Raw genomic sequence first — 27,912 nt, forward strand, 5'->3', positions numbered from 1 at the left:
GACAATTTAAAATATACCTGCAATAAATGACTTCATTCAGTGAAGAATCTTTCTTTAAAGCAAAACTCACCCCAGACATGCAACTGGTAAGTTTGTCAGTTTAGATTTTTGTCTCATGATTCTTTTAAAGCGGGCCTAAGCTGGTTTGAACCTGGATTTGAATCTACCACCTTAGCCTGAAACAAGCCTAGTACGTTTGGGGGCTGCCAGGGACACCAAAGAGGTACAAGCATCTCAAAGGCTCCATCCCTTCCTTCCCTCCCCTTCTGCTTATAGCAACACTCCTTTTACCCACACTTCCTGTTTCTGGCGCTTGCCTTCTTTTCTGCTGTTTATACTTCCCCCAATACTTCCCCCCTGTGGTTAAACAAGTATAAAGTCCTAAAACTGTAGATGTAAGTTGCCCTCTCTGTCTCTCTCATTCATTCCTCCCTACACGTAGGCTCACGCGCCTGCCCTCTCCTCTCTTTCTTTCTCAGAATGATACCTCTAGGTATTGCTTTGGGTATGGTTTTCTATTTACTTCAAGCCGTTTCTGGAGAAAGTGGCTATGCAGAGAATGGTGAGTCATTTCTAACTTTTCTTTAGGATTTCAGATGATCTCTAGCATCTGTTTCAGGTTGCTCAGATCCCTAACAGACCAAAGTGGGGCACTGGGTTAGAAGGGAGTTTGAGGGCTTGCCATGTAGTCAGTCATTTTGTGCATTCTAAGCACCAGGACGGGGCCTGGGGACAACACTGTGAGTGGTTTGTAAAGGCTTAGAATTGTCAAGGGATGCACTTGGCTCTCCCAGTGTGGATCTTACATATTGGTCAATGCCTCTGCTCCTACAAAAAGAACACCCACAGAGACACACTGGTTATGCTTGTTGGAGAATCTTCAAGGTAATTTTTTCTTGTCAAGAAATGAAGCTCATTTTGTTTTGTTTAGCTTTTTAGAAGGTCCTGAAAGCTTCACTTTCAAGATAAAATAATATCCAGGAGCAAGAGCTTTGTCTGCACTTACCTTTGCTATATCCTCAGCACCTACTCTAACATCTAGAACATAGTACACATTTAATAAATATTTGAAAATTTCTTCAAAATACTTTAGTTTTGGTAGAATCGTGTGGTATTCTCAGTGAATAACTGAATAGGGTTAAGATCTGAGTGAGTTCTCATTGAAATATATTTAACTATCTCCATGTCAACAATTTTACCATCATATAATAATTATCTTTGGGATCCTTAAAATACTTAGTATCTAGAGGCAGATGCTGCCTACTTTGTAAATCCGTTGTAATTACAACTGAACCATACACAAAGGTGAAATAGTCCAGAGGAGCCACCTGGAAACTTGGACCACCAAATTGCTCCTGAAAATTAAATGCTTTCACTTTAAGACTTACAAAGTGTTTGCTTAATGAAGATATCAAACATATCAGCCTAATGACTCAGCTTGGATATCTTTAGTCACGTAATTTCTAAGGATGGAAATCCCTAGAATATTTTCTTTAAGGAACTTGTCAGAGGGTTGACATTTTTCGCAGTGTGGCTGTAAATAAATCACTTTGTGGGAGATGATGATTATTTCATGGTAAATGTTGTCTTGTGTCTGTAGATAGATGCTTGGCACGTAACACATAAATCTTACTCTTTGGAGTATAGTATATGCCTTCTATTTCTCCCTGCTGGTCATATTATTTTGAAAAGAAATTAACAATTTTAATTGAAAGCTGAGATTTCACTTCAACTTTTAAAATTTCAGGGTTTTTTAGGAGATTTGTAACCACCCATCCACATGATTACATCAAAATACTTCCTGGTTTGGGGTGTCAGGAATTCAAAATAATCAACTGTGGTTTGTTAAAAGATGAGTTAATTCTCTGATAACCACAAGAGTGATCAAGAGAAGAAAGGGATACTTTTTAAAAATCCAAACCATTTATACTTTTACTCAACTAAGCCCTTTCAGTAGGAAGCTTTTAAACCACACTGCCTTGTCTATAATATAGAGTTCAAAAAACCTAATTTTTATAATGAGCTTTTAAAACATAATAGGTTAACTCACTGTTAAAAGCTCTATGTAATTTCAAAGCCATAGTCATAATAACACCTTTGACAGAGAACTCTTTTTCAAAGGAGGCCCAAATGTTTCATGTATATTCTCAGAATTAGAATTCTTATTTTACCTTTTCATTTCTTATTTCTCAAAAAATTGTGATAAAGTAGCTAACCCTGATTGAGTGCTTACTGTGTTCTAAGAAGTCTTTGTATACATTTATTCAATGATTCCTCATGATAACATGAATTTAAATATCAGAACTCTGAAGCTTAGAAAGGTCGAATAACCTGATGGAAGACCACAGCTACACAGAATAGCCAGGATTTTAACCCACATCTGTTCAGCTCTGGTGCCAGAGGTCTTAACCACTGTGTATATGATGCTTAACTAAGCTTAGAGCAGGTATAACATTCTCTTTGTAAAATGTCATGCGATTTTGCAGGTTATTGAGGAGAATTTTTCTTGTATACAAAGGAACTTGGCTCAGTAACACCTGCTAAAGAGCCAATGAGCTGTTTCTCAAAACATGGCCATTTTAATTGTATGACCACTGCTTTTTTTCTCTTTTATTGAAGTATAGTTAACTTACAATGTTGTGTTAGTTTCAAGTGTATAACAAAGTGATTCAGTTATACATACATACATATATATATATATATATATATATATATATATATATATATATATATATATCCTTTTTCAGGTTCTTTTCCATTGTAGATTACTATCAGATATTGAGTATAGTTCCCTGTGCTATACAGTAGTTCCTTGTTATTTACCTACTTTATGTATAGTAGTGTGTATATGTTAATCCCAAACTCCTAATTTATCTCCCTCCGCCTCCCACTATCCCTTTTGGCAACCATGAGTTTGTTTTCTATGTTTTCTATGTCTTTTGTAAATACATTCATTTGTATCATTTTTTAGATTCCACATGTAAGCAATGTCATATGATATTTGTCTTTCTCTGTCTGTCTTACTTAACCTCTAGGTCCATCCATGCTGCTGCAATGACATTATTTCATTCTTTTTTATGGTGAAGTAATATTCCATTGTATATGTATACCACCTCTTCTTTATCCATTCATCTGTCAATGGACATTTAGATTGCTTCCATGTCTTGGTTATTGTAAATGGTCACTGCTTTAGAAAATGTATAAGAATATACAGCAAACTCACTTTGCCAGATTTGATGGCTAAGGATAGTGGGAGTGCTTTGTTCTGTTAACACCCGGGATCTTCTAGACTCTGCTCTCTCTGGCTTACATTGTATGTTGAAGAATTTGGAGACAAAGATGATCCACAAATGTCTGAATCCAAATAGTAATGTAGGTTCTGTTGTACAAGATTGGTGGAAGTTCTAAAGAAGAGAAAACATTAAGAGAGCATGAGTACTGCCATATAAGGGCAGGCTAAAGCCACACAGAGCCATTCCATCAAGAAATGTGCCAGCAATTAGGGGACTAGATCTCACTCTATAAGATTAGGAACGAATATGTTTTGAAATGGGGGCCCTAAATGGTGGGCTGCCCCTCATTATTTAAAATTGTCATTAATAAGAGGGCCATACCTTTCTGAAATTACATAAGGAGTGTTTGCTGGTGGCAGAATTGTGAGCCGGATAGATTCTAGGTATAGTCAGAAAGAGCAGTGCACACAGCTCTTATCTAGATGTGGCTTTTTGAGATTTGTCACTTTGACTGAACCGACCTTTCTCTCAACTGGTTGATCCACTCACAACCAGCTTTAGTAACTTTCCCATAGAACTAATGGATTATTGAAATAAAGTGGATGCTGCTTGTAATCCCATGGCCTACAGGACACTAAACTGGGGTTTGATTTTTAGTATATTGTCTATCTTATTTAAAGCCCCTAGAGCATCTATTTTCTAGTATCAATGGGCCAAAGTAATTTCTAGTATCATTGGACTTAGAAGCAATCATAGCTCACACTCAGCCTGAGAATGGCTTTGGTTACTCTGGATTTTCTCAGATCCCAGTTGGAGTATATTTGCTGGCATAGTCTTCTCTATTAAATATTGTAAAATAGGGCTTCCCTGGTGGCACAGTGGTTGAGAGTCCGCCTGCCGATGCAGGGGACACGGGTTCGTGCCCCGGTCCGGGAAGATCCCACATGCCGCGGAGCGGCTGGGCCCGTGAGCCATGGCCACTGAGCCTGCACGTCTGGAGCCTGTGCTCCGCAACGGGAGAGGCCACAACAGTGAGAGGCCCGTGTACCACAAAAAAAAATATATATATATATATATATATATATATATATATATATATATATATATATATATATATATATATATATATATAGTAAAATATACACACAAAATATCTATATAATCTTAAGGGCCTCAACCCAGCTTAAGAAATCAAATACTATCTCTGACACACAATACTTTCCAAAAGTGGTGGCAAAAAAATTCTGGTTCCCCACATACTTCCAGAATTTTGCTAATACCTAGAAAATGCAATATCTCTAAAAGAAGGTTGCATAAGCACAGAAATAGTATCTATAAGATTCATGGGAAGGCCCACCAGATCTGAGTCCTGTCATGTAATTTTTCCTAATCATGTTTGCCTCAGTTAGTAGCTTAAGACAATTTGCCTTATATAAATATTCACACAATGGAGATAATCAATGGTACTTTTAGTTAGGATGCCTATTTAGGCAAGGGAAAGTTACCATTTTAAAAAAGTGAACTTTTGAATGCAAGTTAGCTATCACCTTCTTTCATTCAAAAAAAATTCTTGGGAGGGAATAAATGAAGATTAGTAATAAAGCCCAAGACTAGATTAGGTAGCACATAAATAATAAAGTATCTCATTTGAAATGTATACTAACAAAAAAATTCCCATTTATATAAAAGGAAGTGTGTGTTTAGTGTCTCATTCTAGACCTCCAATGCACTAACCCAATGACAGAGATATTTAGAAATCTTAGGAGGCTATTTATTAATTGTGATGACTTTTTTTTTATTAGAAAAATATCTGTGCTCATTAGGTTTTGTTTTGGTTTTGTTATTTTGTTTGTTTGAAATCCTATTTCTTGTCTTTGTCTTTGGACTTTCCTTCTTTAAACAATCATCATTCCTTTATGTCCACCACAGAAGGCTGCCATTTTATCAGTCACTCCAGATTTCAAAAGGATGCACTTATTTGCTTCATTAACAGCTGTAGGTTTGTTCTTTCCCAGGAGACTTTGATGATGCAGAAATGGATGACTACTCATTCTCGTGCTACAGTCAGCTGGAAGTGGATGGATCCCAGCACTTGCTGACCTGCGCATTTGATGACCCAGACGTCAACAGCACCAATATGGAATTTGAAATATGGTAAGGAATGGTGCCTTCAGTGGGTGCTTAGAAATCCTCTGTCTCTCTTTCGTATACTGTACAGCACCAGCTGCAAAGGCGAGAGTGTGGGAGCTAATTATCAAATATTAAAATTGAATAAATTCCAAAAACTTCCTGGAACTCCTTGTCCTTCACCAAGAGACTCAAGCAAAGCAACTTTCAAGAGTTCATCTTTCAGGTCCCACTGCTACAGCCAAAGGACAGTATGGATGTAGGAGATCCCACATCCCTCCTGACTTCATGGCAGAATTTAAATTCTGGTTCTTCTGGGACACTCATCCCCCAAAAGCTCTTTGCCCAACCTGAGACAATGTAGTGTCTTGAAGCTGCACTTGAGGGCAGGTGCTTGGTTTCTAATCCCAACACGAGCACTTACTAGCTTTTTAATCTAGAGTAAGTTGTACAACTTATCTATGCCTTAGTTTCATCACGTGTTAAATGAGATTTACCACTTCATAGGGAGATGTGATGCTTAAATAATTTAATACTTTAATAATTTAAGCAGAAGACACATCCGGTATGTAATAAGGAATGAAAAAGAGGCATTAAGTCAAAACTGTATGAATCTAAACTTAACTGCCATCCCCTTGACACAGTTTGACTTCAGATGGTACTCTCAATACCAGTTTTCCAAAAATCCACAGAAATAAATTGGCTCTTGGTTTCATGGGGTCTCTGAGAAAAGGTAAAAAGAAAGAGAAAGTCTCTGTCTGGTTTGAAGGTTTGGTAAAGAACCCAGAGAACTTTATCTTCTCCTTCTTCCACAAATCATCTCTTATTGCCAAGGGTTACTATTTCTAATGACTTAAAAAAAATACTCGACCGTGAAATTCTGACTTGTGGCTATTTCCAAATTCATATCAGATGACCTAATTTTAGTTAGTTGCCTAGTAAGGAAAGTCAAGATCCACCAGTACTAAAAGAGGGCTTCTTAAATTCCGTAGACACTCAGCCAATCCTCCACAATATATAGTCTAGACAAGCCCTGAATCCCATGTCTTATGTTAATTCCCTACATCTGTTCATGCAGTGCCTTCCGCTATGGTCATTGGATAGACATGACCTTGGACTTGAATTCCATAGTGTGTTCTCTGTCTGCCTCTGTCAGTTCACTTCTATAACATGCTTTCCAGGAATAAAATATATCAGGAGAAGAGGAACCTACAATGTTCAGAATCTGTGCAGCAACTAGACTCCACTAAGGCAGCCGAACAACTCATTCAAAAGATGCACTCATTTTTGTGGGCAAAACCCTCTGCAACACAGAGGTCTGCTTTGGGCTCTCCAGCCAGCCAGGTGGTGAACTGCAGTGGTTTTTCTTGGGGAGGCTGAGGCTGACCTTCTGTCCACTTTCATTCACAATGGTCTTTGACCACTTCCTTGGCCACTTGAGCAAACTTTCCCTCTTCCTTTAACAAGTCTCTTGATTTCTCCTGTTATATTTTAATCTGTCCACAGCCTCTGTTTGGGTTTTTCAGTTGGGTTCAGATATTTCTGTTGGAAAGCGATTGTTTTAAGACACGTTTTCAGTGTGAAAGTATAAGTTTGAAGCCCTTGGTAGGTTAAGGTGCTTCTGGAGAGAAGCCATTTTCGCAAAGGTATCCACACCTTGAGGGAGAGATTCGTGCAACTCCTGGGTTCAGAGTAGTGATGTAGCTCAAGTTAAAGCCACTTAAATAGAGTGCTGTACTTGCTGCTTTGGTTGGGCTTCTTTTCCACAATGAAACCAGCTTTATTCGAGCTTTTTTTTTCTGTGAATATAAATTTATAAAGAAAGAAATTGTAAATTATTGAAAACTGTGAGTTCTGCTGAAGTCATTACCCAGGTGGGATTGTTGATAGAAACCAGACGTTGTTTGCCAGAGGGCTCACCAGGGACATTTTCTAACAAACATTGCCTGATCTGGCCGCCAGTCTCCCAGGCTCAGAAACCCATTACTTAGTGTTCAGTGTGCAGATCCATCTCTCAGGGATGGACTTGGATTAGCCAAAATCACAGAGTTGGATTGCCAGGATTCCAGTTGACAACTTTACATGGACAGATGCAACTATCATAGTGACCCAAATGTTCACCCCAGGCTCAGGTGTTTGCGGGGAGGAGGGAAAGAGAGGACCAGTAGGTTGTACATCAATATAAATCCACTCTCACTGGGGGATCTAGAAATTCTTCATTCACCAGAACCCTAACCAGCTCCCAGGTACCTGGAATGACAAAGCAGAGGTGCTGGAAACAGGCAGGGAGGTTGGAATCCTAGTAGCGGCACTAGCTCTGTGACCTGTGGAGTCATTTAAGCTCTGATCTTAACAATCACCTTGCACTGAGGTAGAAGGTTTAGTGTCTCGCTTATTGTCAGTGCCTGTAAACGGTACTTAATTCTCTCAGTGTCGTCAGATTTTCATTAAAAATGTGATCCAAAGGTTCAGTAAATACAGCAAAACAAAGGAAATTGGTTTGTTGATGTTAAGACCAGAGTTAATTTGATTCATATCTCAAAGTGGTTAATTTTTCTAAATTTAGTTGCCATCATTTAAAAATCTAGGTATCTCTTTAAAAATCAGATTTGGTAATGCTGGGCCTAGACAGCAAAAATTAGTTGAACAGAATTCTGATTGCTTCTATAGATGGGGAATTAAATCTCAGTCCTGAAGTTAGGCTCACTTTTCTCATTTCTATTACCCACGTGGACATAATAGGCATGTAAATGTGGGACCCTGCTTTTTAGGTGTCTGCATAACTTTCATAGTCAGCTCTCAGAAGGTAACTATATTTCCTTTATTTCCACATTCTTGGGGGCACCACAGTCACTCCCAGGTACCGCCTACAGATACCACTTCAAATATGTCATTTTTTTTTGTTTTCATCAATTACCACCAACATCACAGGCTGCATCCTGCCAAATCTACTTCATGCTCCTGACTTAACTAGCAATATCTGTCAAGTGTTTTTAATTTATTCCTTTCTACAGTAATCCATATTAACTTTCAAAGGTGTTTAATACTTCTGAGAAGATTCTGTCTTTTTGGGCCAAATGAGGAATAATGAGGAATCTATGGTTGTTTTTAGTATTTTCATGTAAGTATCTGTTTGCACCAACAAGAGAAATGTATTTATCATACTAAACTCCCGGCGATTGCAGGAGGTTTAGGAAGGTGGCGTTGGGGTGAAGAATCAGGTGCAGTGGTCCCAAGCAGTCTCTCCCTGTTTTCAGAACAAAGGAATTTGTGTGAGTGGCTTAGGTTTGATGTCCCTTAGGAAGGTCCTACAGGGCCAAATTTGCTAGCCTATAGTACTACTTGGGTACTTGTAGTGATCTCTTCACCAAAATACCCTAGAACAGCTCTATCCAACAGAAATACAATGTAATCCACAAATGTGTGAGTGATATAAGTAATTTAAACTTTCCTAGTAGCCTCATTTAAAAAAAGAAATAGGTGAAAATTAATTTTAATATTTTATTTAATGTAATATTGCTGAAATATTATCATTTCAACCTATAATCTGTATGAACAAAAAATATTCATGAGCTATTTTACATTCTTTTTCATTCTACATCTTCAGAATCTGGTATTTCATATTTAGAGCACATCTCAATTTGGATAAGCCATATTTCAAGTGTTCAGTATCCACATGTGGGGTATGGATATTGTGTTGGCCAGTGAAATCCCAGAACATTCCTAATCCCAGCAATACACAGTTAGCAACCAAGTAAGCTGTTTTAATTTAATTAAGTGAATTGAAATGAATTGGATTGAATTGAGATGAGCCACTCATGGGGGGTACACTGAGTTTCCTCCAATCGCCTAAAGTCAGGGTTAGTGGCACAAAGCAAGGCTGTCTGTTCTAGACCACAGCTGTCTCTTAGTCTTCCGGCGCAGCTTCCCCTCCACACAGGGCAGCTCCTAGAGCTCAGAGCCCATAAAAGGATGCCCAGGCTCACAAGACAGCCATATGGTGATCCTTTATTTTTCTTGCTTATTACTTGCACTCCCTGAAGAGCAGGAATGCACTAAGGATGCCATTTTAGATTCTTCTTAAATGTCCAAGAGTACCGGGACCTTGCTACATGTTAAGGATCTGCAATGGAATATTCCACACATGCTTTACTTACAAATACAGCCTAAACTCAATGATTGAACCAAAAGCCATTTCCTTCTAATTCCTCCATAGCACGTTTACCTAAAGTTCAGAAATGGGATCCTGACCCAGTTCTCCTCTTCCATCCTTACTCATCAAACCATGACAGTGTTGCCATCTTCAGAACGTTCCATCTGACACTCTTCTCAAGTTTGTTCCTTGGTATCCGTCTAGCTTACCTTAAAATTTTGCTTTTTATTTTTACTCTTCTCCAAATGGGAAAACCCATGTAGCCCAACAAGGGGCATACTCTAGAAACTCCAACACACACACACACACACACACACACACTCAAAGCCAGAACTGCATACCCTAAATAACAGTTAACAAAAAAGCTATATTGGGGGGGGGATTTTTTAAGGAATGTCCCACAAACAATAAATATTTTTAGCCAATTATTAAACTTAAAATTTATTCATCAATCTTACGTTTTCATGACTGCAGGAGCTTAACCACAAAGACCACAGCAGCCCAAAGGTGAGAGGTTCTTCACGTAAAGCTGAGGCATTCTCCTCAGATTTTAACTCCATGCCCACCTCGCCTCAAGCCACACAGACATGTTCCTTCTGCTCAGACTTCAGGAATGATCCTGGAAAGGGCTCACATGGGCACATGCACAGAAAAGTGCACACACATCCAACTCACCATGGAAAACCAACACACGTTCTTGGTTGTTGGAAATAAATGACCTTTATAGACTATACTGCCTATAATTTTTTAAAAATCTGATTAATGAGAAGAATTCTCTTCATGGAAGCAAACTTTTTTCTTCCACAATCCTCACTTCCAATTTGACCCAACTATGCCTCCTTTTTGGGCTATTTGGCTGGATTTAAAGACCACGTAGGAAAAACAAACTGGTAATCATGGTTACCACAGGAGATGTGAATTAAATAGAGGGTTGAAGGAAAGAAATGAGTAATTTTACTTTTACTCTGCACTGTTTATTTTTACAGTAAGAATACATATTCTGCTTTACTTCCTTATTTTTTATGTGGTTTAATTTAATTTCACTTTCTTTTTTGATTACCATTGATTTGGGGGACAAAGTTTACCTATGGTAAAATGTACAGATATTAAGTGAGCTTGGGTTTTTTTTGTAAATACTTCAACTCTTTTTTTTTTTTTTTTTTGCGGTATGCAGGCCTCTCACTGTTGTGGCCTCTCCTGTTGCTGAGCACAGGCTCCGGACGCGCATGCTCAGCGGCCATGGCTCACGGGCCTAGCCACTCCACGGCATGTGGGATCTTCCCGGACCGGGGCACGAACCCGTGTCCCCTGCATCGGCAGGCGGACTCTCAACCACTGTGCCACCAGGGAAGCCCAATACTTCAACTCTTTAGTCAACTTTTTTTTTTATAATGTTTTTTTTTTTTTTTTTGACTGCATTGGGTCTTCGTTGCTGTGCGCAGGCTTTCTCTAGTTGCGGTGAGCGGGAGCTACTCTTCATTGCGGTGCACAGGCTTCTCACTGCAGTGGCTTCTCGTTGTGAAGCACAGGCTCTAGGCACGAGGGCTTCAGTAGTTGTGGCTCGCAGGCTCTAGAGCGCAGGCTCAGTAGTTGTGGCACACGGTCTTAGTTGCTCCGCAGCATGTGGGATCTTCCCAGACCAGGGATCAAACCTATGTCCCCTGAATTGGCAGGTGAATTCTCAGCAACTGCGCCACAAGGGAAGTCCCTTAAATGAGTTTTGAGAAACATTTGACATGTTGCTATCACCTCAGTTGAGATATAGAACCTTTCTTTCTCCCTAGAAGGATGCCTCACGTCCCCTTCCAGTCTTTCCTCTTCTGTGAGCAATCACAGTTCTGAAATCTATAACCCTTTGTTTTTGCCAGTTTCTGATAGTTCTCATAAATGAAATAACACACTGCTCACTCTTTTCTGTTTGACTTCTTTCACACAACAAAATGTTTTTGAGATTTATCTATGTTGATGCTTATCTCATAGCTCATCTTTTCAGTTGCTGCATGTTAATTCCACTGTTCAAATATATCACAAATTGTTAATCCTTTCTTGATGGACGTTGGAGTTTTTTTCAAATTTGAGGCTACTCTTTTTAAAGTAACTATTAACATTCTTATACAAATCAGTTTTTTGGTACATATTTTCATTTCTCTGTGGTAAAAACCTCAGAGCGAATTTCTGTATCACACAGTAGGTGTGTATTTAACTTTGTAAGAAACTACCCAACAAGTTTTCCAAAGTGATTATACCATTCTACTACCAGCGATGTATGAGAGCTACACATGATTTCCAATATTTGGCTTTGAAAGTGTATCTCATGATTTTATTTACATTTCTCAAATAACAAATAACGTTGACCAGCTTTTCAGGTACAGTTGGCCATTTGTATGTCTTCTTTTGCCAAGTATCTGTTAAAGTCTTTTGTCTTTTTTCATTGAATTATTTGTCCTTTTATTATTGATCGATGTGAATTCTTTATATGTTCTGGATACAATTCTGATGTTAGATATATGTCCTACAACTATTTTCTGCTAGTCTGTAGCTTGCCATTTCATTTTATTAATGACATATTTTAATAAGCAGGAGGTTTTCATTTTGATGAAGACCAATGTATTTCATTTTTCTCTTTTATGTTTAGTGTTTTTTGTGTGATGACTGTCTGTCTACACTCAAATCTAGGAGGATATTTTCTTATGTTTTCTTCTAAACAGTTTACAGTTTTAATCTTTATATTTAGAGTTATACTCCATACCCAATTAATTTTTGTGAGATTGAGGTTCATATTTTCCACACATTTGCTCAGTTGTTCCAGGACAATTTGCTGAAAAGATTTATTTCCATTGAATTGATTGAGTGCATGTTTTAAAATCAAGTAACCTTATGTGTATGAGTCTCTTTCTGAACACTCTATGTTTTCCATTGATTAATATTTCTGTCATTGTGCCAGTGCTAAGCTGTCTTGATTATCATAACTTTATAGTAAGTTTGAAATCAAGTGTTCTGTGTCCTCCTTATTTGTTCTACTTTTTTCAAAGTTGTTTTGACTATTCTGAGTTCTTTGAGTTTCCACATAAATTTTGGAATCAGCTTGTCGATTTATTTTAAATCCTGCTGAGATTTTGATTAAAATTACATACACCGATTTGGGGAAAATTTCCATTTTTCAGCACTGGGTTTGCTAATCCATGAATGTAGCTCTCTATTTATTTAGATCTCCTTTAATACCTCTCAGGAATGTTTTGTAATTTCCATTGCAAAGGCCTTAAACATCTTTTATTAATTTTATTTCTAAGCATTTTGTTTTTATTGCTATCATAAGTGGAGCTGTTATTTTTTTAATTTATTTTCCAATTTTTGGACGCTAGTCTATAGAAATATAATTGACTTTTGTATACCGACCTTAGTGAATTCACTATATTCGTTCCTGTGATTGTGTTGGAGAACCTTTAGAGTTTTCCATGTGAACAAACATGTCTGCAAGTAAAGAAAGTCTTATTTTCTTTCTTTTCAAACTGGTGATTTTTATTTGTTTCTCTTGCCTTATGCACCGGCTGGAACCTCCAGTGCACTGTTGAATAAATGCTGTGAAAAATAGATATCCCTCCCTTGTCCTTACCTTAGGAGAAAACCGTTCACTTGTTCACCATTAGGTATGTTATTAACTATAGACCTTTTGTAAATGACTTTTATCAGGTTGAGGATGTGTCTGCTGAGAGTTTTATCATAAATGGATGTTGAATTTTGTCATATGCTTTTTCTAATCACTTGAGTTGATCAGATTATTTATGCCTTTTATTCTGTTCATGTGGTGAATTGTATTGATTGATCTTTGATTGTTGAACCTACCTTGATTTCCTGCACGCATCCCACTTTGTCATTATGTGTTAATATCAATGTATTGACATTTTCTTGAGGAACATTAATTTGTAAATTTCTTTTCTGTAATATTTTTGCCAGCTTTCTGTACCAGATTTGAGCTAACTTCATAAAATAAGTTGGGAGGGGTTCATTTCTCCTCTATTTTCTGAAAGAATTTGTGTAGGAGTGGCACTATTTTGTATATATATGATAGAATTCACTAGCTTTATCTGGGCATAAAGTTTTCTTTGTAGGAAAGCTTATTAATAATAAATTGAACTTCTTTGAAAGAAAGGGAACTATTGAAACATTCAATTTCTTCCTTATTTTCACTTTTGGGCACTACCTCTTTCTAGATTACTCTAACTGTTGCAATATTCAACCGTTTCTTAGAGTTTGCTTAGAGTTAATGTACTATTTCATGTAAAATATAAGAAACTTGCAACAATATAGTTGTACTTATCACATTCTACCCTTTGTACTACTGTCATATATTTTATATCTACATATATTGGGTTTTGGTTTTTTGGGGGTTTTTTTTGGCTGCATGGGGTCTTCGTTGCTGCACGTGGGCTTTCTCTAGTTGTGGAGAGCGGGGGCTACTCTTCATTGTGGTGTGCAGGCTTCTCATTGCAGTGGCCTCTCTTGTTGTGGAGCATGGGCTCTAGGCACGTGGGCTTCAGTAGTTGTGGCATGCAGGCTCAGTAGTTGTGGCTCGTGGGCTCTAGAGCACAGGCTCAGTAGTTGTGGCTCATGAGCTTAGTTGCTCCACAGCATGTGGGATCTTCCCAGACTAGAGCCCAATCTTTGTCCCCTGAATTGGCAGGCGAATTCTTAACCACTGCGCCACCAGGGAAGTCCCTACATATATTGTTAATGCCACAATAACGTTACAGTATTTGCTTTAAAGAATCTTTATCTTTAAAGAATTTAAGAGAAGAAAATATGTATTGGCTTTTTTATTTATTCTGGTAAACCTAATTGCTTCCTGTAGATCTGAAATTCCACCTATTATTATTTCCTTTTGGTCTAAAGTACTTGCTAAAACAAATTATCTCAATTTTTATATAGCTGGAAATATCCTTATTTTGCCTTCATTATTGAAGAATATTTTGTAGTGTAAGGATTCAAAGTGGACATATTTTTCCCCTTCCAGAGTTTTAAGTACATTATTCCAATGTCTTCTTGTTCACATAATTTCTGATGAGAAGTGATTTTTTCTCTGGATGCTTTCAAGATTTCTTATTTGCCTTTGCTTTTCAGCCATTTGACTATGATGTACCTAGGTGTGGTTTCCTTTGTATTTATCCTGCTTGGATTGGCTGAGGTTTTTAAACCTAAAAGTTGATATTTTTTGCTACATTTGGGAAATTTGAGCAAACATTATTTCTTTAAATATTTTTTAGCCAAATTCTTTCTTTTTGTTCTGGAACTCTAATTACATATTTATTTATCCCCTTGATATTGTCCCACAGGTCAATAAGACTTTCTTTCTGTTGTTTTAGATTAAATACTTTCTATTGATCTATCTTCAGCTTCACCAACCTTTTCTTCTGCCTTCTTCTATCTGCTATTAAGTCCATCCCATACATTTAAAAAAATTTTAAATTTGTACTTGTCAGTTATAGTATTTCCATTTTGTTCTCTCTTATAGTTTCCACTTCTCCACTAAGATTCTGCATTCATTCAATAATTGTGACCATATTTTTTAAACATATTTACAAAAGCTTTTGAAAAGTTCTTTTCTACTAGTTCCAACATCCAGGTCTTCTTGGCCTCAATTTCCATGGACTGCTTTTTATCTTCACTATTTGTCACATTTTTCTATTTCTGCTCTTTTGTAGTAGCTTTTGAATGTAGGAAGGACACTAGCGATAATAGGGTGCTTTGTTTATTGATTGATTGATTGATTGATTGGATTCTGATAACTTCCTCTGGCAAGTGTTAATCTGAACTCTGTTACTCAGTTAACTTGGCTGGATTAATCTCCAAATTCTTCTTTTGAGGCAGCACCAAACATATCTTCTTAGTTCCTTCTAAAACCATCTAACTATTGCCATGGTTTCCTGGGATTTTCCTCCTCATCTGCATAATTAAGGGGGCATATAATAATTTAAGCAGAGTTTATATGCAGACTTAGTGTCTTCTATGTCTAAAGTTTCCTCATTTCTAGGCTTTTCTCCCTTAAAAATACCCAGCCACTCAGGCCAACCGAAACTCTGTCCTCTAACTTCTCAAGACAGTAAAGCTGTGGCCTTCAGTTAGATTCTAAATGCCCATAATAATGTGACCTGAGAAGTGCCTTCAGATAAAACAAAACAAAACAAAACAAACAACCTAGAAGCAAGGATCTAATCCACCGTTTTCTAAAGAATTAACTTCCCCTAGTGTCTGCCTGCTTTTGGTTCTTCTCCAATGCTTTTAAATAGTATTTTCAAAAATAGCTTGCTCAAAGTTTTTCGTAGTTATATGTTGATGGTTAGTGTGATATAAGCTACTGTGCCACTACTGGAACTAAACATACTTTCTTTTTAAAATAGGAATTTTTTAAAAGAGTACAATTTGGAGCTTTTGATGTGGTCGCATAGTAGGCAATATTCTCTTTTCTTCAGTTTCCTGAAAGCCTGATTTTAATTGGGAATAAGAGGTCACAGAAGTGACAGAATTCAATTCCTAGAACATTTAATCTAAGGAACATGGGGAGAGGGGTTGATTTTAAAGTCTGTTGATGAGTTAAAAGTGGAACTCGGCCAAAATTACCTATGAAAATTCCCAAATTACCCATTAAGTGTATACGGTTTTATGTATATAATCCTTTAGACTATTTTATTATTTCCTTTAACCCTTTTTTGGTCAATATTTCTTTACAGGCTTTATTTTTTCAATTTATTCCTGCAGTATATGAAAAAAAGAAATTACCTTCCCGCCTAAAGAAATAACTTATCTTCTAATAATCCGTTATTACAAGATAAGAATTTTCCATTATTTTCATGAACATGCTTTGACTCTTTCAGGTTCAATTGCATCTAATGCCTGAGTAAATCAATGCTGATTATAATGGCAGCAAAAAGCTATTTTATTTTAATTCTCTGTCTCTCTCAAATATGTATCTAAGGGCTTCCCTGGTGACGCAGTGGTTGAGGGTCCGCCTGCCGATGCAGGGGACGCGGGTTCGTGCCCCGGCCTGGGGTATCCCATGTACGGTGGAGCGGCTAGGCCCGTGGGCCATGGCCTCTGAGCCTGCGCATCTGGAGCCTGTGCTCCTCAACGGGAGAGGCCACAACAGTGAGAGGCCCGCATACAGCAAAAAAAAGAAAAAAAAAAGAAAACTATGCATCTACCCTATGGACAAATTTAAAGCCACACAAATGAAAAGTGGATGTGATGCTATTCCTTCTATACAGAAACTCCTACTTGAATTAAGACCAATTCCTTTTTTGTTTCTACAGTGGGGCTCTTTTGGAGGTAGATTGCTTGAGTTTTAATAAACTGCAAGGGATGTATCTCATCAAGACAAAGAAATTCTTACTGATTGGAGACAGTAAAATATGTGTGAAGCTTGGAAGAAAAAGCATGACTTGCAAAAAAATGAACATAGTCAAAATAGGTAAGAAGTTGTATATGGGGTATGTCGCTATTTTTCAGATATCGGAAGACAGATATCTGTGTCTGAACTTTCTGTATGTTAAAGTAGACAAATCATGAAAACTATTTACAATAGAAAATATCAAATTCTCTAATGCATATAATTTCTTAAGAGAAATGAAAGTTTGAAGCTTATGCTATTTATTCTTACTGTGAGAGAACTCTGAGGGTCTTCAAACTGAGCTATGAAAAAGGATGATTGACACTTACAGATTGCAGGAAGAGTTCATCTGTGTGAAGTGTCTAACTGGAGCTGGGCCTCCTGTACTTCACCCACACATGTCTTTTCCTTCCTCACCTTACCTTTTCCTGAATTCCTTGTAATCTTCTCCCCACATACCTACCTGTGAGTGTATTTAGCAAAATTATCAAGTTATTTTTAAAAGTAAATATGCCTTCTGTATTAGAGTTCTCCAGAGGAACAGAACCAATAGGATAGATAGATATACATAGATACATAGATGATAGATAGATAGATAGATAGATAGAGATAAAGAGATTCATTTTAAGGAATTGACTGTCATGATTTTAGGGGCTGGCAAGTCTGAAATCTGTAGGGCAAGCCAGAAGGCTAGAAATTCAGGTGAGAGTGGATATAGTGGTTTTGAGTCCAAATTCCAGAGGGCAGACCAGGCAGTCTGGAAACTGAAGCAGCATTTCTATGTCGCATTCTTAAGACAAAATTGCTTCTTCTTCAGGGAATCTCAGTGATTGCTTTTAAGGCCTTCATCTGATTGAATGAGGCCTACCACATTTTAGAGAGTAATTATTTTACTCAAGGTCTCCTGATTTAATTGTTAGTCATGTCTTTAAAAATAAAATAACTTTAGATTAGTGTTTAGCCAAACAACTGGGGACCATAGCCTAGCCAAGTTGACACATGAAATTACCATCACACCTTCTTAGGAGACTTACTATTGAGGAGTGATGCATAGTCATATCTGATTTGGCCTAGAATATACATATTAAGTGTAATATGTACGTAGAATATACATATTACACTTGGCCAGAAAAAGTGATAATTATTATATTCCCAAAAAAGTACAATTTGAATTGCTACATTTATCTATATGTTTCCCTTGGTTCTATATAATATCCATATACATAATAATATGAATCATGGATTTCAGTAAATCCATTCAATTATCAGGTTGTAAGTCAGTATTAATTACCAATTCACCATTTGGTTGCCAAGCAAATAAAATGATCAGAAAGATTGGGAATATAGACACAAAAAGTTTTCCCATTACTTACAGATTTATCACACTGAGGCAAATAAGGTTCTTTTTCAAAACCTCAGAGATACCCTGGTAGAGGGGAATGTCTAAGCCAGTTATGATATATCAGTGCAATGGAATCCTAACTTCTTGTATTCATTCTACCTATAGAGATTTACAAGTGAAACAATATATGTAGGGAGAAAACTGTTCAAAGTGATTGAAGAGGTGCATTCTTTTTCTGGTTTAAAACACTATGGCTCTGTCTCTCCCTCTTCTCAACCCCCTCCCTTCACCCTCCTAAAAGAAAATTAAAGGTAAGAGAGCAATACTCATTAGAGATGACAGAGAAACTTGGAATCTAGTCTCAGTTTTGTACCACTAATATAGTAAAGGGGAAAAGCAGAAGTTCCATGTTTGAACAGTCATCTTGTAGAAAAAGCAGAGGTAGAGTAGAAAAGAGACATTAGTCACAACCAGTGTGAGTGCTTAGGGGCGGTGGCACGACAGGATATCTCTGAGTATTGGGACACAAGCAAGCTGAGTTTTGTTCATTTGGAAACTAGGCTGCTATGGATGGATGTTCAGTTTGTGCACAGGGCACTACATCTAGAAGTTCATCATTTACATTGCAAATATGTATTTACTCTCGGAGAGCAGGCAGAGAGGGCAGAGACTCAGTCTTGTGACAGAGTCCTGAAGCCCCAGGGGAGAGCCCCTTCTTAGAAAAACCCACCCCAGCACAGAGGGCCCACATGCATCTTAGTATGTGAGCATGTGAACACTCAGGGCACACCCACAGGCTCTTGGTGGCAGTCTACCCCGTCAGACTCTCCAGATCTCATATGCCCAGTGCTCTTCGAAGTCCACATTCTGTACCACCCAGCAGATGGAAAACCTGACCAGCTGCCTCCTCTGAGGGACCAGAGGAGAGATAGGGTGTGCACTCTGCTGGTAGCATAGGTCTACAAAGGGGTGCTGTGAGCACCTCGGGGCTTTGAAAGCACGCCTGGGCAAGCAGGATGAGCGGTGGTGGAGACATGTCTCCCAGTAGCATCGTCTTCTGGTTCCTGGTGCTACAGTTCATTAATAGAACTGTCATTTAACTAAATTGAAATTGGATGCTGCTGATTAAACCCCAGAGCCAGAGGTACCCTGCAGCCACCAGTCCCCTCACTCACAATTCCTTCTTAAGGTGTGGGTCCCCAGTAAGGCTGGAGGGGCAGCTTCTGTCTCCCCCCTTTTCTTGTCAGGGTAAATTCATATAATAGTTCACGTTGTGCCAAGAATAAATTAACTTTTTAAGATGTTGCTTGAGGAATGAGCACCTTTTTCTAATTTGCTCAAATATACCATTGGGTTTAGAAGCAGAACTGTGTGGGGAGAGCCTGAACAAGCCAGTGGGAGAGAGCTGAGCACAGAAACAAAAGCTCAATGAAGGAGAGAGAGTTCATTTTTATCATTATTTTTTAGATTCTGCATATAAGTGATATCATATGATATTTGTCTTTCTCTGTCTGGCTTACTTCACTTAGTATGATCATCTCCATGTCCATCCATGTTTCTGCAAATGGCATTATTTCACTCTTTTTAATAGCTGAGTAATATTCCATTGTATATATATATATATATATAGCACATCTTCTTTATCCACTCCTCTGTCAATGAACAGTTAGGTTACTTCCATGTCTTGGCTACTGTAAACAGTGCTACAATGAACATTGAGGTGCATGTATCCTTTTGAAGCATGTTTTTCTCCAGACATATGCCCAGGAGTGGGATTGCTGGATCATATGGTAGCTCTGTTTTTAGTTTTTTAAGGAACCTCCATACTGTTCTCCATACAAATGAACTTATTTACAAACCAGAAACAGATCACAGAATAAACTTAGAGAATGAACTTATGGTTATCAGAGGGGAAGGGGACGGGAGAGGGATAGATTGGGAGTTTGGGATTGACATGTACACACTGCTATATTTAAAACAGATAACCAACAAGGACCTACTGTATAAATAAATTAATTTAAAAAAAATAAATAAATGAAGGAGAGTGAGACTCAGGATCAGACAGAATTGGACTTACATCTTATTAACTCATCCTATGGGGGCTGAACTTAGCTAATTAACCTCTCAGACTCAGTTTCCTCATCAGTATACTGGCAATGAGTGAGTGTTGATGCAAGATGGCGTAACTTAAGCGCTTGGCACTTAGTAAGTATGTAATCAACATTAGTCTGTTCTTCCCTTAATTCTTCCATTATTGAGAGGCCTTGGGAGATGGGGATGTAGCAAGGGATTCAGTCTCAAAGGTTTTGTTGAGAATGTGAATTTTAATCGTTTCCTTGAATGGCAGGTAGAAACTGGCTTGGCTGGTGTCAAAGGACTGATAGTCTTCTCTGTTGGTCTGTTTCTCTACACCCACTACCTTTCCTCCTGCTTCCCTTTGGGGTATCTTCCCTGTTTATAGTGCATCTAAGGGTAAAAAAGGGTAAACTTCCCCTTGCAGAAGACATCCAAGGGTAAAGAAAGAACCACTTCTTCTTTTTCAGTACCTCTGGGGGAATCAAGGCAGGAGACATTTAGGTAGCCACCACTACGAGCAAGTGATTATGACAAGGGGGCCAAACTTCACCACATGAGCTCATTTTACTGGGTCAGCAATTCAGTCTTAAAGCCCAGATCATATAGCCTGGAATCCAGCTCAGTCTACTGCGTGAAGTTGTGATGAACACACACTCCTTCATTAACAATAGGTTTAGGTTAGATTTTAACCTATGCATCTCCCAATCTCTGTCTCAGATCAGCAATGCAAACAAGTGGCTGCCCCATCCCTAGACAACTGAGTTCCCAGGCTTTAGTGAGAGAACAGCAAAGAGGCCAAGACAGCGAAGCCCCAAGTCAAGGGTGGGAGGTGGCCTGACACACGTGTGCTCCTAAGATTTCAGTACCTTTCTCCGGGTTTGTTCTGCCTGAAATAATACCTCTCTCCCCCCAACAGTGTTTCATATATTGTGCCTCTGATCCTAGGCAGGTAGACAGGAGGAAGAAGCCAGAGAGGAGTTTAGAGCTAATGCAAACAAGACTGAAGGAGCAGGCAACCTGCAGTCACACCAGAAGTTACGAGCCAGGGCCAGGATGCAGATCCCCAGTTTCCATGTAACTGAGATGAGGTGTAAGGCCCCCGGTTTTATCAGAATAACGAAGACTCAAAGTTCAAATTCTCCTGCTTTGGGGCTAGTTAGTAACAAGTCCTCTAGTACTCAAAAGGGGAAGAGAATATGTTTTTGCATAAAATTAGCACTAGCTACTGTAACCAATATGCCCTAAAACATATATCTCCAACACCATAAGTTTACTTCTTGCTCATGTAAGAGCCAAAATGGGTGTTTCTAACCTGTGGGTGGTGCTCCTTCAAGCAACATTCAGGGCTCCTCCATCCTGGGGCTCCACTCTCTTCAACTTATGGCTCCAAGTGGCAGAAGGGGACTGAGCATGGGGTCACACATGTGGGGTTTCTGGGCCAGGATGGGAGGTGGTACACATCACTTCCGCCCACATCCTTCACAAGAACACACCCAACTGCAAGTGAGGCTGGGAAATGTAGTCAGGCTTTGAACCGGGAAGAAGAAGAAATGGTTTTTACTGACCCAGAAAAGTAATGTGATTTTCAGAGTAGATGAACTTTAAAAATTATAATTATTTCCTTGACTACCCTATAAAATGACCTCATTTCTTTTTCCTTTTCAGTTAAACCTGAGGCTCCTTTTGACATAAGAGTCGTCTATCGCAAGGGAGCAAATGACTTTGTGGTGACATTTAATACATCGCACTTACAAAAGAAGTATGTGAAAGAATTAATGCATGAGGTAGCCTACCATCAGGAAAAAAATGAAAATGATTGGATGGTATGTAGCTCAACTACATTTATACATTATAAAATTTATGAAGATGTATATTAAAATATCTTAATAAATAAGTTATATAGAGAGATTAAAATATATAAAACTGTAAAATAGAAACTTCTTAATGCTACTTATTTTATAGTCTCAAAGGTACATTTACCTGGGGAGGGTCCCTAGCAATTTTGTGTTCAAAATGTGCCTTTTACTAAGAGAAGTTCTCCAAAGTGTAAAATGTTTAGGCCTCGCAAAACCTGGATCTCCTCTGTCTCCTTCCTTGTCCTAGCTCTCATTTTTTTCTTGCCCTATTTTTTGTCTTTATATAGTTTCTAAATGAAGTAGTTGGACTAACCATTATAGATTGAGATCAAATCCATCCTCTTTATCAGGGGGCCTGAAAAATAATCACATTTAGTGCAACTCTCACAGGCAAATCAAGCAAAAAAAAAAAAAAAAAAAAATCACCAAGCTGTAACCACGGTCTGGTTTATTGGAGTTGTGGGAACAGCCTGAAGTAAGTAGGAGAGGAGGTGGAATATTTTTCTTCATTTTTTTTAAGCCTGAGTTCTTAAATCCTTGAAGTAACAGCTTGATTTTTACCCTTCCTAATCTGGATGGTTAGACCCCATAAGTCGCTGCGTTTGGAATGGTCTGGCTGTCCTCACAATCTGTTTCGGGGAGAAGGCGAGAGAAAATTAGAACGTCCCAGGGTTTCAGGTTCCTCTGAAGTCACTGGATTAACTTTCATCCTTTTTGTACCACACAAACAGAAAATGGATAACAGTTGCTTTCTCAAGGGGAAAAGAGATTCTACTTATCCATACTGTTCTCTTTTCTCAGTCCACGATCAGTCTTGTGTGTTTGCAATTTGCTGCCTTACACTATTTATATAAGTATAACACCCACGCCAAACCTCCTTCTATCCCCACTGACAGGCGCGCACACACACACACACACACACACACACACTAGTAGGTTCCCTTGATCTTGCCTTCTTCCAGTCTTTATCTGAAAATTGCATCAGTGGAAAAGCAGAGAAAGGAAGGATTTTGAATAAATGGTACCAAGACAATCAGTTTACTGGGGAAAATTAAGTTTAAAGTTTAACTTGCTCTATGTAACAAAAAAATTAAAATAGAAAATGTTTTAAGGAAATTATGTTAAAGTGAAACTCTAAACAGGCTAAAACACTTACAGGTAAATGTTTATATAATCTTGAGATGAGGAAGAACATTCTAAACATAAAAACAGTAAAAGAAAGCAAAAGATGGAAATATGTGACTACATAAAAATAAAGGTTTGTAAATGTCAGCATACACAATAATCAAAATCATAAGGTAAATTAGAAATTAGGCTTAAATTACCACACATACAACTGACAGATGGTTAATATTTTTAAAATATAAAGAGGTCTTATGAATCATTAAGAAAAGGACAAATATGACAATAGAAAACTTAGAAAGAAAGTTGGAAATGTCTCACAAAATAGGAAATATATAATTTCAATAAGTATAAAAAACTAATAATCAAATAAATCTAAATGTACATAACCATAGGTATTACTTTTTACCCATCAAATTGATAGAGTACTTTTTCCTCCTAAGGATGACACACATTATTGGAGAGATTGTGTCTCTATATTGCTATTCATGATGTAGAATTATATCTTTCCAGAGGAAAATGATTCTTGCTCACTAACCTTACCATTCCCTTTCATCTCTCGTGGGATATGAAATGGGAGGGAAAGAAAAAGAAGAGATTAGAGTGTGGAAAGGAAGGCGGGAGCCTGGGAGTGATTTATACCCTCCCTGATTGGGAGAGCCCAACTCACCTGAATAAAGATAAAGACCCATTTTATCACTGTCCTCCTTGACCACTTGCAGCATTGTTTGTGAGCTCACACTCTGCCCCAATTCTGCTTCCAACCCCTCCACATCAGAGCTCCTTTTTCTAACAAATATGAGAGAACCTCGAGAGAGTGCCCACATGACTAAAGACACTCAACTTGAAATGATTTGGGAGATGTGAGCACCGCCTCTTTTTCCACCTTAAAAATATAGTGGCCTTTTTTTGCTCTTCAGCACATGAATTTATCCAGTACAAAATTGATGCTCCTACAGAGACAACTACAACCCAATGCAATGTATGAGATTAAAGTTCGGTCCATCCCTAACACCAACTATTTTGAAGGCTTCTGGAGTGAATGGAGTCCAAGTTTCCACTTCAGAACTCCAGAGACCAATGGCCCAGGTGAGAAGTGACTGGAGTCTGTTCCCCCCGTAGTGCTTTTCATGTCAAAGTCTGTGAGTGACAGTGAGAGCCAGAGAGATGAAACAAACCCACAAGTTAGGACTCCCCAGAGGGCATTCTTACACTTTCTTTGAAAAATGACCTGCCATCTTTGCCCTTTTTGTGAAGAACGAAGTAGGGGTGGGAGTAGGACTCTTAGTCACTGATCAGCTGATGTAGGCTGTCTGGACTCTACTGTCCTGGACACTCCTGGGAGCCACTAGTTCTGAACAAACTTCCCACCCACTACCTCTAGTTTACCAATTCAGACTGGGATCCCAATGGCCGGTCCTGCCAAGTTCCTCTAGGGAATACCATAGAGGGTGGCAGATGGGTAGGCTGGTGTGGCTTTCCCATGTCTCCTTTTCTAGAATAATGAAGATATTCTGGGGGTCTAGGAACTGAGAACAGCCAGGAGAACCAAAGAGCACAGCTCAGGCAGACCACTGGGGACCCAGAGCACCTCACATATACCTTCCCTTTGGGGGATGCGTAGAACAGCTCTGCTGCACCAGCCTCCCGTCCTTACCCTAGGAATTGCTGAGCCTGCAGGGTAGAGCATTTCTCATCATCCCCCTGCTCAGCTTCTCTCTCTTGGTGGTGGAAGCTGTCTTTAATGTTAGGTCACTTTTAAATTCCAAGTGACAGATGTTCTGGACCTGGTCACCTAAGTCGGTGCTGAAACCGTGTACAAGCTCCTGTGTCCTTGTCTTTTGAAGTGAAAGGCTGACTCAAGAGTTAATGATTGAGAAATGTGAAGGCATAGAAACAAAGAATAGCTATTGGGCTGGGGAACTGGTAACAATTTATAGATTATAAATCCGCCACATCTGCCACCGAACTCATGGCTCCCTGAGAGATACAGATAAAGGCCTGACACACATTCCTAAGTTGTTTTTAACAGGAAGCACACCCCTACCAGATGAAAACTGCTGACCACAAGAACATAGACCCTAGACTGGTTTGAACCAGAAGGTTGATGATGCTGACTCCCCATTTCCTCCCCACCAACCAATCAAAAGAATGTCCACAAGCTGACTACACCCTGCTCCTTAAACACTATAAGACTCCTCACTACCCCCTCCAGGGTGGGTCACGTAGTCTTGAGGGCATTAGCCCGCTGTAGCTCCATTTGCTTGGTAAAGCAATAAAAGCTACTCTTCTATTTCACCCAAAACTCTGTCTCCACGTTCCTATTCAGCACCGGTGAACAGAGGCTGTTTCAGCAACAATGTCACTTACTGAAGCCCAAATTCCCCCATAAAAGCTAGTACATCATCCTGTTTACTGAAAAGCAACTTTCAAGAAATAATAAATGGCCCCAAGTTACTAAATAAACTCAAAGCATCCTGAAAGTCTCCCCCACCGCACGCTTCATGATTGCTAACCAAGATCTATCCTTGCCTTCCAGGGGAGATGGATCCTGTTTTACTAATTATCAGCATTCTGAGTTTCTTCTCTGTGGCTCTGATGGTCGTTCTGGCCTGTGTGCTGTGGGAAAAAAGGTGAATTTCTTTAACTAATCAAGAGAGTGTTTATGTAGGATTCCAGACAGTCAGAGCTCTAGTCCTGTTTATTGATGAGAAAACTACAAAGGGGAATAAGGCATTTCAGGAATTGCAGTGCCCTATATCCCTCCTCATCCTCAGGCACTGGTGAATTTCCATAGTTAATTTCACAAGAGGTAAAACTATATAAACTGAAGATAGGGCAAATCCTCCCCACAAACCTTTCCTCCCAAGTGTCCTCAGTGGGTAAGAGCCATCCCTCCAGAATGCCTGGGCAGCTGGAGGGACCCGTGGGAAATGAAGAATGTTTTTGAAGTCTTAGCTTTCAGCACACAAATTCATGAGACTTTTGCATTCTACCCCATGTTAGGGCCACGCTTGTTTCATCATTCAGACACACATCAGTCGAGTTATTAATGTTTTAGGAAGATGCCCTCAGCACAGGGTCACATACCCGCCCCCCCAAGATACTCCAGTTTCTAAAGTACCACCCTAAAGCAATTTCCCTGTGTAACTTTGAAAAGTAGGTCTCACTTCCACCAAAATCACAGCAGAGGAGTTGCTGCCAATGAAGAGAAAAGAAAGATGACAAAGCCTATTTTGGGGGTAGCTGAAGAGATCAGACTTTAGTTTCATAGCTACATCATTGCCAAGACTTATTGTTCCTTTTCTCCAGGGCTCTTTGCCAGGGGTGGGTCATTGTTGTCTGGTTCACAGAGTAGATCACTGACAATGGTCTCTGGTCCAACCCCTCCATGGACTGGTGGGACTCTGAGGCCCAGAGAAAGCAAGTCACTTGTCCAAGATCATCCACCTAGTTGTGGCAGAGCCAAGGCTAGAAGTCTGCTCTTCTGACTGCTGGCTCAGAGTAAGTGGGAAGGTCTATTGTGCCTGCTCCCTCCACCATTCATTTCATCTCCAATGTCCTTTTATTTCAGAATTAAGCCTATCATATGGCCCAGTCTCCCTGATCATAAGAAGACTCTGGAACAACTGTGCAAGAAACCAAAAAAAGTGAGTGCTTCTGGTGCTTCCATCACTATGTCAGAGGCATCCCAGCAGCCAAGAATGATATTGCAGGATGAGGAATGGCTGGACCTCAAGTGTCCGTCTTTTGTGTATAACATAACTAGGGTCCCTTATAAGATGCCAGCTGCAGGTTCCTGGAGGTGGGAAACTAAAATGAGATACAAGTCTCAGAATTTCCCAGACTTCCCCAGGGATACTTCAGACCCTGAAGTATCACAGCACCTCCAGAGGCAAAGAGTCAACTAGAACATGTGGGTAATTCTCTGACATACCCTGGTAAACCCCTGTTGGAAAGTTCTTGAGATCTTTTCCTGAACAGAACATTTGCTAATATGTCTCTCTGGTGCAGTCTTAATGCCTCTCTTTTGTTTTTTTTGTTTTTGTTTGTTTGTTTGTTTTTTGGTGCAGAATTTGAATGTGAGTTTCAATCCTGAAAGTTTCCTGGACTGCCAGATTCATAAGGTGGATGGCATTCAAGCTAGAGACGAAGCAGAAGGCTTTCTGCAAGATCCTCTTCCTCCACAGCTAGAGGAGTCTGAGAAGCAGAGGCTCGGAGGGGGTATGCAGGGCCCCAACTGGCCCTCCGAGCATGTAGGCATCAGCCCAAAAACTTTCAGAGGAGAGTCGTCATTCAGATGCCTGGCTGGGAACATCGGTGTGTGTGATGCCCCTGGGCTCCCCTTCTCCAGGTCCCCAGACTGCAAGGAAGGTGGCAAGAATGAGCCTCTCCTGTACCAAGACCTGCTGCTTGGCCCTGGAACTACAAACAACACCCTGCCCCCTCTGGTTCCATTCCAACCCGGAACCCTGACATTGAACCCTGCTGCCCAGGGGCAGTCCATCCTCACTTCCTTGGGATCAAGTCAAGAAGAAGCCTATGTCACCATGTCCAGCTTCTACCAAAACCAGTGAATTGCAAGAAACCGACGGCCATAACCATCATGATGAACAAAGATA

General features: G+C 39.2%; 1 protein-coding gene across 1 annotated transcript; it reads left to right on the forward strand.

Annotated features, from left to right (window-relative positions):
- The first annotated feature begins 480 nt into the window (after positions 1 to 480).
- Positions 481 to 27,867, forward strand: IL7R (interleukin 7 receptor). The gene is made up of 8 exons (XM_060091630.1): positions 481 to 562; positions 5,249 to 5,387; positions 16,818 to 16,975; positions 21,978 to 22,135; positions 24,211 to 24,379; positions 25,830 to 25,923; positions 26,865 to 26,940; positions 27,364 to 27,867. The coding sequence occupies exons 1-8, from the start codon at positions 481 to 483 to the stop codon at positions 27,865 to 27,867; spliced, it is 1,380 nt and encodes a 459-aa protein (XP_059947613.1).
- The last annotated feature ends 45 nt before the right edge of the window (positions 27,868 to 27,912 follow it).

The sequence above is a fragment of the Mesoplodon densirostris genome, chromosome 3 (genome assembly GCF_025265405.1).
Source record: "Mesoplodon densirostris isolate mMesDen1 chromosome 3, mMesDen1 primary haplotype, whole genome shotgun sequence".
NCBI classification, from domain to species: Eukaryota; Metazoa; Chordata; class Mammalia; order Artiodactyla; family Ziphiidae; genus Mesoplodon; species Mesoplodon densirostris.

Bases quoted from the DNA above. Each gene is read 5' to 3' on its own strand.
- IL7R (XM_060091630.1), top strand. From the start codon at position 481: ATGATACCTCTAGGTATTGCTTTGGGTATGGTTTTCTATTTACTTCAA. The intron at 563-5,248 runs GTGAGTCATTTC...GTTCTTTCCCAG, and splicing joins AAGTGGCTATGCAGAGAATG to GAGACTTTGATGATGCAGAA. The intron at 16,976-21,977 runs GTAAGAAGTTGT...TTTCCTTTTCAG, and splicing joins AATGAACATAGTCAAAATAG to TTAAACCTGAGGCTCCTTTT.